The sequence below is a fragment of the Macaca fascicularis genome, chromosome 16 (genome assembly GCF_037993035.2).
Source record: "Macaca fascicularis isolate 582-1 chromosome 16, T2T-MFA8v1.1".
In the NCBI taxonomy this organism is placed as follows: Eukaryota; Metazoa; Chordata; class Mammalia; order Primates; family Cercopithecidae; genus Macaca; species Macaca fascicularis.
This window is the reverse complement of record NC_088390.1, coordinates 67,858,302-67,870,053: the sequence shown is the minus strand read 5'-3', so window position 1 is coordinate 67,870,053 and position 11,752 is coordinate 67,858,302. Positions and strand designations below refer to the sequence as shown.

The 11,752-nt window shown below is 40.8% G+C and overlaps 1 protein-coding gene across 1 annotated transcript; it reads left to right on the top strand.

The window, feature by feature from the left end:
* Window positions 1-3,492: 3,492 nt before the first annotated feature.
* On the top strand, window positions 3,493-10,293 carry LOC102139195 (nucleosome-remodeling factor subunit NURF301-like). The gene is given in 5 exon segments (XM_074018137.1): window positions 3,493-3,522; window positions 3,619-3,851; window positions 7,553-7,726; window positions 8,452-8,633; window positions 10,115-10,293. Coding segments are annotated over 5 exon segments (798 nt in total).
* Window positions 10,294-11,752: the final 1,459 nt, after the last annotated feature.

Genomic DNA, 11,752 nt, shown 5'->3' with positions numbered 1-11,752 from the left:
AAATGAATCTCTTTCCTTCATAAGCTCCAATCGGACCTTCCTTTCTCCAGAGGCAATCATTATTGCTATATTTTTTTATCCTGCCAGATGTATTCTTGCATGTTTAATAAATACCACCTGTGCTTTCTTTTCTTTTTCCTTTTTTTTTTTTTTTTTTTTTTTTGAGGCAGAGTCTCACCCTGTTGCCCAGGCTGGAGTGCAGTAGTGCGATCTGGGCTCACCGCAAGCTCTGCCTCCCAAGTTCACGCAATTCTCCTGCCTCAGCCTCCCCAGTAGCTGGGACTACAGGCATCCACCACCATGCCCAGCTAATTTTTTGTATTTTTAGTAGAGACAGGGTTTCGCCGTGTTAGCCAGGATGGTCTCGATCTCCTGACCTCGTGATCTGCCCACCTCGGCCTCCCAAAGTGCTGGGATTACAGGCATGAGCCAACGAGCCCAGCCCCTGTGTTTTCTAATATAGCCGTCCCTCAGTATTCTCAGGGGTTGCTTCCAGAACCCTCTGCGATAGCAAAATATGTGGATGCTCAAGTCCTGCAGTCGGCCCTGTGGAACCTGCTGATATGAAAAGGTGACATTCCATATCCAAGGGTTCTGCATCCTGAGAATACTGTATTTTCAATTTGAGGTTGGTTGAATCCAAGGATGCAGACCCTTTGGCCACGGAGGGCCGACTGTAGTGCCTTTTCAGTTTTAACTTGGATAAAATGATTAGGTAAGATTCTGCAAGTACACTTTCAAGTGCCTGGTTCTGAGTTCTGCTCTTCTGCATACATTATCTGCTATACGTATAATCCTATTAATTTTCCCCATTCTCCATTTGCTTAAAAATATGTTTATATTTAATAAAGATACCCAGATAGCCATATCCAAGCTTGTTCTCACATGTTCTACATCAATATTCCTGTGAATTCATGCATATTTTTGGAGAATGATAGGCTCTCATATATAAATACTGTTGGGCACAAATATACTTTGTCTTCAGAAAAAAGCATTCTTAGTTATCATGAATTATATTTATTCATATCTGTTAGAAGTATTCCTCTTTTAGATCTGTTTAGAAAAATGTGTAATTTTTTTATTAGAAAAGTTTCAGTATTCAGAAGTCTCTGGGGGATCAGTAATTGCAATAACACAATCTCTGTCTTACTCTCCCCTCCCTATAGATCAAATCAGAGGAAATTTTATTAATTTCAGCCAGCTTACTTCCCCCCTTAATTTCCTTTTATGAATCGTGGCGTTAAAACAGATAAATCCCTTTTTGCTCTCCTGTGTTTTAGTACAATAACAGAGAACAATCTTCAGACCCCTAAAAGGCAATGTGAGATATGATTTTTTATAAAGTATGTTGAATTAGAAATATTTCCCGGAATAAAAAATAAAAATAGAAAAACAAAAACAAAAAAGATATTTTCCAGGGTGAGCTTGTCTGTGTATAAAATTATATATACAGTGTAATCCTAATTAAATAAAGAACAAAATCAAAACAGGAATGGATAATCAAAAGTGTTAAGTGGTCTGATTTGGGGGAATGTAAAAAACTAAAAATGTTCATATAGGGCAATTGGTAAATGTCATTATGAATTATGTGATAGAACACTACATACTGGAGAATTAAGTAAAGTACCATGCAAAAACTGTGCCTGGGTCATTGGGATACTTAAATTCTCTTCCTCTAAATAACCAACTGGATCAGCTTTTATCATTGTCAAATGACCAGTCAGCATAGTAGAATTGTAGTTGGTTTCCTTTTCATATGTTTTGCATTTCCTACAATGAGCATGTTCTATTTCAGTATAATTCAGCATGTAATGTACTTTTAAAAAGTAGTTAAACCTTTTGTAGTAATCAAGAACAACAAAGCACATTGAGCTTTAGGCCACAATATGTTCTTAGAAAGTTAGATGACTAAAATTTGTGTGCTGTGAGATTGCCTTGCAACCTGCAGTTATCCTCTTAGTATTACACGGAGTACATGGAAGTAAGATGAGTTGCACCTTGGATTTAATGGTGAGATCTGGACCCCAAAAATGACATAAATATTTTTTTCTTTCTTTCCTTTTTTTTTTTTTTTTGGTTAAGGCACAACGTCAACGTGGTACTAGAAGAGGAGAGATTCACAAGAATTGAAAATTGATGGGGAAGAGAAGGGGTAACTAACATTTTTGAGTGCCTACTGTGGGCCAGGTGCTCAGCGAGGTATTTTACAATTCTTTAATCCCCTCAGCATCTTTTTAAGGGGTGTATTGTCAGTGAATTGAACATTCAGATAGAAGAATCCCCCATTAAAACACCAGTCCCCCACTGTTACCTTTATTTGTTCTCTCTGGTAACCAAAATCTTGGCTATGATAGTCAGTTTAGGACCACCCAGTCCAGGTAAATACACAAAATAATATCTAATAGTGTTCTGTAACTTGGAGTTTTATGAAGTGAAAACAATGGAAACTACTGGGGTTCTGATAATAGCCAAGAATAATTTGCAGCATGATAATAAGAATTTCAGAATCATAGCCTGTCCTGATGACTTTGACTTGATGTTAACCTCAAACAAAATACTTCATTTCTAATGTATAGCTCTCTGGTTTTTATATACGTGCATGTCTACTTTAGGAGAGTTTAATTCTATTTTTGATAGTTAAATTTTTCTTCTCCATTTTTCCTCAATATTTTATGAAAAATTTCAAATGTACAGAAAGGTTGAAAGAAGTATACAGTTACCAGCCTGACCAACATGGCAAAACCCCGTCTCTACTAAAAATAGAAAAATTAACCAGGGCTGGTAGCACAAGCCTGTAATCCCAGCTACTAGGGAGGCTGAGGCAGGAGAATGGCGTGAACCCGGGAGGCGGAGCTTGCAGTGAGCCGAGATCACGCCACTGCACTCCAGCCTGGGCGACAGAGCGAGACTCCGTCTCAAAAAAAAAAAAAAAAAAAAAGAAATTATCTTTTCAAAAAAGAAAATAGTGTGTTATGTTGCCCAACTCTCCCTGCAGTCTGAAATTCTAGACATAGGAGCATCATCATAAACAAGGCAAATCTGCCTCTTTTCTGCTTTCTGCTGATCAGACCACATTTTGAGTCTCCAGGTCAGTTCATGTCCAGCCTCACTGTAAGGACAGAGAGCAAAAGCAACTAGAAGAAAGCAGCTAGTGGATGAGGACACTTGAAATCACCTTCTGAGCCACCACAGAAAGAGCCCAGATGGGACAGGGGCAAGCCAGGAGCGATGCTCTTCCTAGCCACTTGGCTCATCTTTCAGTCAGCTCTCCTTTGAAGATAACTAGCAGCTTTCTAGTTGTTTTTATGTAATCTTCGTTTTCTGTTTCTAATTGTCTTAAGATATAGGAAAACTCTCTCACATTAGGCTGAACTGTGGAGCTACTTTGACAGTTCAGCCTAATGTTGTTTGCAACTAAAACTCTCTCACATTAGGCTGAACTGTGGAGCTACTTCGACAAGAGTGGGTAATGTACCATCTTCTGGCCAGATCATGCATTTACATGACTCTAATGATAGTCTTGTATTGTCTTTAATTGACAACAGGAAGAGCTGAAGAGAGACCTGAAAATTAAGGACAAAAAAGACCTGATGCAGGTGGCTCAGGCCACAGCAGTAGCTGCACCTTGCCCCACCAGTGACGGCAGCTCCTCCAGCCCCTCCACCTTCACCTCCCGCTCCACCTGCTGTGCAACACCCTGTCCTGTCCACACCGACCGTACCTGCTGCTTCCCAGAAGAGGAAGGGGGAAGAGGAAAAAGACTCAAGCTCAAAGTCCAACAAGGAGAAAATGATCTCTGCTAAGGACACAAAGCTTTACTGTATCTGTAAAGTGCCTTATGATGAATCTACGTGGGTAGATCTTTTTGAGCGCTAGTTTTTTGTCTTGAAAGTTTAGCTATGAAATTGAAAGTTTTGAAGAAAATGAATATTTTGGGAGTGATATAAATGAAAATATTAAATTTAAGAGTAATGTTTCATCTATGGTCTTGCATGCGATATTCTTACCCTTGACACTAGTGAAGTAAAATTTGCTATTTCATGTGTTTGTGATTGTCCTTTGTTATCTTCTTTTCTGTCAAAAACAAGCTTTCTGTTGCTCCTTTGCTTTCTCCTCTTCCCTCTGAATTAACTCCAAATCAACGACTAATTGATGTCTGGAGAAGGAGATGTGTTACTGTTGCCCAAAATGGGGAGCATCCTTTCTGAGATCTGTTCAAAGCCCTGTGAATACATGAAATCCTGGAAACCATCTGAACATGAATGGTCAGAGGTTTTGAATTTGAGTGGTTCGGTTTCTTAATTATTTTAAGCAGTTCTGTTTTTTGTATTAAAATACTGAAACTCAATATTTTGTCAAAGTTTCCACTTTCTTACCAGAGACAAAAACCAGAAAAATACAAAAGGTGTTCCTTTTCCCCATTCCTCAAGCATAACATCCAACAATTTGGCAGCTGGAAGCTGTTTTTGACAGTTGTTACTTGTATTTGGTGATATAAACAAGATTATAGAGGCACTAAACCATAAATGTAGTTTCTTTTTTTGGGGGGGGGAGGGGTCATTACTATCATTTTACGAAATATTTAACTTCTACTTTGAACATTAAAATGTAGGCCAGCGGCCAGGCGCGGTGGCTCAAGCCTGTAATCCCAGCACTTTGGGAGGCCGAGACGGGCGGATCACGAGGTCAGGAGATCGAGACCATCCTGGCTAACACGGTGAAACCCCGTCTCTACTAAAAAATACAAAAAACTAGCCAGGCGAGGTGGCGGGCGCCTGTAGTCCCAGCTACTCGGGAGGCTGAGGCAGGAGAATGGTCTAAACCCGGGAGGCGGAGCCTGCAGTGAGCTGAGATCCGGCCACTGCACCCCAGCCTGGGCGAGAGAGCAAGACTCTGTCTCAAAAAAAAAAAAAAAAAAAAAATGTAGGCCAGCTTTTTAAAGCCACAATTAACCACATTTTTTACAAAACCAAAAAGTTTGATTGTGCTTTAAAAAATGATCATTTAGAATCAATTAATTAGAATTAGGAATGCTTAATGGAATACCTTAAGTGGATACCTAATTGATTCCTGAAATAAAATTGTGGTCTCCTTAGTGATGTTCAGGTTGCAACACTGAAGCTGATTTGGTGGTGCTATCTAAGTGATCATCTGTTTGCAAATGCCAAATGAAAACTCTTTGTTGGTAGATCGAGCTGTGTGTTGAATTAAACACAAATCAGTTTAGGCATCTTCACTTTTCATTATCTTATCTCTTTGGAAATTATACATAATGTAAACAGTAGAACCCAATTCACTGATTTTTTTCCTTAGTTTAATACCAGTGTGCCTCACTTTAAGCAAAATATACTAAATGATTTCTGAAACAGGAGTTTCCTTACTTTTTCAGTTAAAAAGATTTGCCTACAGAATTTCTTTAAATAACAAGTCTTCTTTGGCCTGTTTAGAATATTCAGCTCACAGAAATTCATTTCACACACTTCTTTGAAATACCTACATTGCATAAAATGAGGCACACAGGTACATGTGCCCATTCCATCAAGATTGCCTCATTATTTTGTGGTTATTTTATATTCTTCAGTTTGTCATTATTAACACTTTAGTATGCTAGGTTCATTCACTCCCTATTTTAGTTGAGATGAGTTAGTGTCTCTAAGGAGTGTTTTGTAATCTCTTGTCCCAAATTAGGCTGGTTTGATAATCCAGTGACAGTGACTAAAAATTGAAATTCAAGTCCTGAACATCCTTCCAGAACACAGCCTATCACCTTGTGGAGATAACACACAAACTACCTCAGAGGACCCCCACCTGTGGCAGTGAAAATCATGTTAGAGTCATAATTCAAAAGAAAAAAGTGCTGGGCACCGTGGCTCATGCCTGTAATCTCAGTACTTTGGGAGGCTGAGGCAGGAAAATCACCTGAGCCCAGGTGTTTGAGACCAGTCTGGGCAACATAGGGAGACCCTGTCTCTACAAAAAATTGGCCAGACACGGTGGCTCACTCCTATAATTCCAGCACTTCACGAGGCCGAGGTGGACAGATCACCTGAGGTCAGGATTTCAAGACCAGCCTGGCCAATATGGCGATATCAAAAATGCAAAAATTAGCCAGATGTGGTGGCACACACCTGTAATCCCTGCTACTTGGGAGTCCAAGGCAGGAGAATTGCTTGAAGCCAGGAGACAGAGGTTGCACTGAGCCGAGATCATACCACTGTACTCCAGCCTGGGAGACAGAGCAAGGCTCCATTAAAAAATAATAATAATAAATAAATAAATAAAAAACTGGGCATGGTGGTGCACGCCTGTAGTCCCAGCTACTCGGGAGGCTGAGGTGGGAGGATCATGTGAGCCTGGGAGGTCCAGGCTGCAGGAGGCCGTGATCCTGCCCCTGCCCTGCAGCCTGGGCTATGCAGCAAGACAAAAGAAAAAAGTTAGTGGTAACAGGATAAACTATATAACCATATATTATTCCTTCACATTCATGAAGCAGGTCAATTTGAAGCTTGAGGACGACTTCCATTCCTCTAGGTAAATCTACCAAGAAATGCCTTGGTAGATTATGACTATGACTTTGCCATGGTGTTCCTACACAGTGCCTATCAACACTTGTAGACACACTGTGTAAGCGTTTCTTACATTTACTTTTCCTTTTGTCATTAGGTCTTTTATTACAGAGGCCACTCTGCACTCCACAATCACACACTTATACAGCTCCGCCTTGCCAAGCAGTGTAGACCCTCACAGATTTGGGATAACTATCCTTGCATCGTTCCCCACTCCATGTCCCCGGTGTTGAACTGAAGCAGCTCCTTCCACTTTCCCTGCCCATTAGCCAGGCCACTGTCCACATTGTCACAAACATTATATTAACCGAAAAACTGGCCCATGCCTTATTCTATTATGAGAGGTTATTTTTAATTTGATTAAATTCCAATGTTTATTCAGATAACCTGGTAGAGATTGAATTGCTCTATGTACTTTTCTTAGTTTTCTTCTTCATCTCATATTTTGACCATTTATCTTCTACACCTGGCTGACCTGCATGTTCCTTGTAGTGTAACTTCTACCTGGTGTTTGCACGTTGCTTTGTTTTCAAATTTAAATGGTGAGATACATTTTCAAACCTATCTAAGAAATAGCCCTGATATTGAAATGGCTTCTGTAGAATAGGTTTGACAGATGTAAGTCTTTGATTTTTTGGCTTTGGTTTTTGTGCCTGTTACAGTTTTACACACATTCATTCACATGAAGACATTACCATCAGTGTGTGGTTTATTTTTCAAATTCCAGTATGTTTTAAAGACCCATATTTCACTAAGCAGTGTACTTGTTGAAACCGATGTGAGTGACTTTCTTTCCACACATGATAGAGCATCAGATACTGGAGTCTGCCAGGGGTAGAATGGTTGGATTCAGGAATGTTTAGCTGATTCATTGCAGGAAGTTATCCTGTAAAAAAAAAAGTGAAGCAAGACAGGGAAGACAGATTTAAGTACCAGGCAGCTTAAAATGACAATTACATTGTTATTTTCATTGTGAATACTTTCAGGTTCTATATTGGCTATGATCTTTGTACTAACTGGTATCATGGAGAATGTGTTGGCATCTCAGAAAAGGAGGCTAAGAAAATGGTTGTGTACATCTGTAATGATTGTAAATGGGCACAAGAGGGCAGCAGTGAGGAATTGTACTGTATCTGCAGAACACCTTATGATGAGTCACAGTGAGTTCTGATAAGAGCATCATATTTAATAATTTACGAAGCCAAATTGCTCTGACTGGTTACTTATTTATTTTAAAATAAAAAGCAGATTTTTTTATATGTTTGATATACACTTCCTTTTCATTTACAAATTCATATTACAAATTCCTTTTCATTTTTCTCTTTTTCTCTTTTTACCTACCCTTCAAATTTTATCTTGCTTCATGGTGAATGTTTGAGACACATTGGGGAAAATGTGGTTTAATGGTAGATTTGATTCTTCAACATGTAACATAGAAATTAATGAGGTTAAAATAGCCTGACTTGTTTGGATTTTATCAGTGTTTAAAATGGTGATTTATTATAGGTTAGAAAAACACTAATTTGGGTACAAGCTCTGGGACTCTGTTATTAGCTTACAGGGTTTTGAACTCCCATATGGTACAGTACTAGTTGAAAGATTTTTGACTTTGTTTTCAGCTTTAAAATCAATTAAATGTTTCATATTTATCTTTAAATTGGCTCTCCAATATTACAGTGTTCTTACACATTTTTTTCCACTGCTTGTTCTTAACATCAAAAAATACTAAATTAATGTACTGGAATGTCAATCTAGAAAGTATTAAAACCATAAAACTAAAACTATTTTATATCCCAGGGTTTAGCAAATTTTCAGGTGCATGATTTATTATAAGTAACATCATCCCATCTGTTTTGAACTCACATTTCTGTTTCGGATCTTGCAGATTTTTTATTGGCCATGATCAGTGTCAGAATTGGTACCATGGGTGCTGCGCTGGCATCTTGCAAAGTGAGGCCGAGCTCATTGATAAGTATGTCTGTCCACAGTGCCAGTCAACAGAGGATGCCATGAGAGTGCTCACACCACTAACAGAGAAGGATTATGAGGGGTTGAAGAGGGTTCTCTGTCCTTACAGGTGAGAGCCCCTCTGTGTGCAGCATTTGAAAATGAAATCAGCCAGCAGAATTTTGGAAGCATTTCTAGGATTTCAAGTTTCCAATCTTAGAGTGATTATTTACTGACTCTCAGCTAGTCTAGTGAAGTGCTTGACAAACTTCAGTCCTTCACGTACCAGTGTCATGAGCTTTACCATATCCCCACACCACCTCAGCTTATCCAACACTCAGATAATCTAACATGACTCACTTTTTTATACATTTTATTTTTAAAGAAACTTCCTCTCACTCCCATGGATTGAGAAACAGTATGATTAGATAATAGTTATTATTTTCCTTATGAAAGACAGAAAGGGGGCTGGGCGTGGGGGCTCACGCCTGTAATCCCAGCATTTTGGGAGGCTGAGGCAGGCAGATCATGAGGTCAGGAGTTTGAGACCAGACTGGCTAACATGGTGAAACCCCATCTCTACTAAAAATACAAAAAATTAGCCAGGTGTGGTGGTGTGAGCCTGTAATCCCAGCTACGAGGGAGGCTGAGGCAGGAGAATCACTTGAACCCGGGAGGCAGAGGTTGCAGTGAGCCAAGATTGAGCCACAGCACTCTAGCTCGGGTGACAGTGCAAGACTCCATCTCAAAAAAAAGAAAAAAAGAAAAACAGGATAGGGATGGTTTGCAGGATTAGCAAGTGATACCGATATACTGAAGACATAGAAGGCCAGTGTGGCTGCTCACACCTATAATCCCAGCACTTTGGGAGGCCAAGGCAGGAGGATCACTTGAATCAATTAGTTAGAGACCAATCTGGGCAACAAAGTGAGACCCCACCTCTACAAAAAATAAAAATAAAAAATTAGCTGGGCATGTTGGCACACACTTGTTTATCCAGCTACTCAGGAGGCTGAGGTGAGAGGATCACTTGAGCACAGGAGGCTACAGTGAGCTATGATCATGCCACTCCACTCCAGCCTGGGTGACAGAGCAGGACCCTGTCTCAAAAAAATGGGGGGAAATAAAAGGATATAGTGCATTGGATTGAAACTTTCTCCTATTGTTATCACAATCACAAGAATTGAAGTAACTAAAAAGGGAATCATAGTCTTAATGTGTGGTTGAATGTTATTTAACATCACATCTCTGCCACCTCATCATTAACCAGCTGTGGTAATGACTCCACACTTTGGACCCATCCCACCCGTTTACAGAAGCGATTGCAATGCCAGCACCACTCAGTGACAGCTCATCATGTAGGGCCCAGAATACTGATTTTGAGACTTCTAAGCTTGTGTTCCACCCCCCACACCAAGGTCTTCTGACCAGCTTTTAAGTACCATTATTGTAAAGGAAGCTTATCTTAGGTAATTTATTACTAGAGCAGAAATCACCCAATATAAAGTATTTCATGTATCACATTTAAAACTGACTTTTGGGTTCATTGATGTAGTAACTCAACTGGCAAACTTAAATGGAATTAGCATTTTCACTGACAGTAAGAATGCCTACTTTTTCATTATAGGCCCATAAGACGGCCTGGCCTTCCCTTGAACCAGCAGATCCTAATGATGCACCAGATTATTGTGGTGTTATTAAGGAACCTATGGGTACACATGAGTTGAATTTGAAGTTTTTTTCAGAAGTCTCAGTGGATATTTTATTATCCGTAAAATGAATATCTTAAATATTTTTAGCAAGGCTGGTGGGGGTATAAATTAGTATGGTCACTTTGGAGAGTAAATTGGTAGTATCCATTACAGTTGAATTGTGCATACTCGTTTGTTTGTTTGTTTGTTTGTTTTTGATATGGAATCTCACCCTGTTGCCCAGGCTGGAGTGCAGTGGCGCGATCTCACCTCAATACAACCTCCACCTCCCAGGTTCAAGTGATTCTCCTGCCTCAGCCTCCCGAGTGGTTGAGACTACAGGCACATGCCAACACATCCGACTAATTTTTGTATTTTTAGTAAAGACAGGGTTTCACCATGTTAGCCAGACTGGTGTCAAACTGCTGACCTCAGGTGATCTGGCTGCCTCCGCCTCCCAAAGTGCTGGGATTATAGGCATGAGCCACCGCACCTGGCCCCGCAGTGATCTTTCTTTGAGGAAAAGCCATGGGGTGCTTTCTCTCTTCTGTAGCAAGGAAGATGGTTACTAACAGGGTATTTTAAAGGAAGTTTATCTAAAATAAAAGGGAAAGGCCAGGCAAGCTGACTCATGCCTGTAATCCCAGTACTTTGGGAAGCCAAGTGGGGAAAATCGCTTGAAGCCAGGAGTTCAAGACCAGCCTGGGCCACAATATGAGACCTTGTCTGTACTACAAAAAAAAAAAAAATTAACCAGGTTAGGTGATGAGTACCTATAGTTTCAGCTACTTGGGGGGCTGAGGCAGGAGAATCACTTGAGTATAGGAGTTTGAGGCTGCAGTGAACTATGATTGAGCCACTCCACCCCAGCCTGGGTGACACAGCAAGACCTTGCCTCTTTAAAAAAAAAAAAAAACTTGGCCGGGCGCGGTGGCTCAAGCCTGTAATCCCAGCACTTTGGGAGGCTGAGACGGGCGGATCACAAGGTCAGGAGATCGAGACCATCCTGGCTAACACGGCGAAACCCCGTCTCTACTAAAAACACAAAAAATTAGCCGGGCGAGGTGGCGGCGCCTGTGGTCCCAGCTACTCGGGAGGCTGAGGCAGGAGAATGGCGGGAACCCGGGAGGCGGAGCTTGCAGTGAGCCGAGATCTGGCCACTGCACTCCAGCCTGGGCGACAGAGCGAGACTCCGTCTCAAAAAAAAAAAAAAAACAAAAAAAACTGAGGCCGGACACGGTGGCTCACGCCTGTAATCCCAGCACTTTGGGAGACCGAGGAGGGCGGATCAAAAGGTCAGGAGATCAAAACCATCCTGGCTAACATGGTGAAACCCCATCTCTACTAAAAAATACAAAAAATTAGCCGAGCGTGGTGGCGGGCACCTGTAGTCCCAGCTACTTGGGAGGCTGAGGCAGGGGAATGGAGTGAACCTAGGAAGTGGAGCTTGCAGTGAACTGAGAACATGCCACTGTACCCCAGCCTGGGCGACAAAGAGAGACTCCGTCTCAAAAACAAAACAAAACAAAACAAAAAACAACAGCTGAA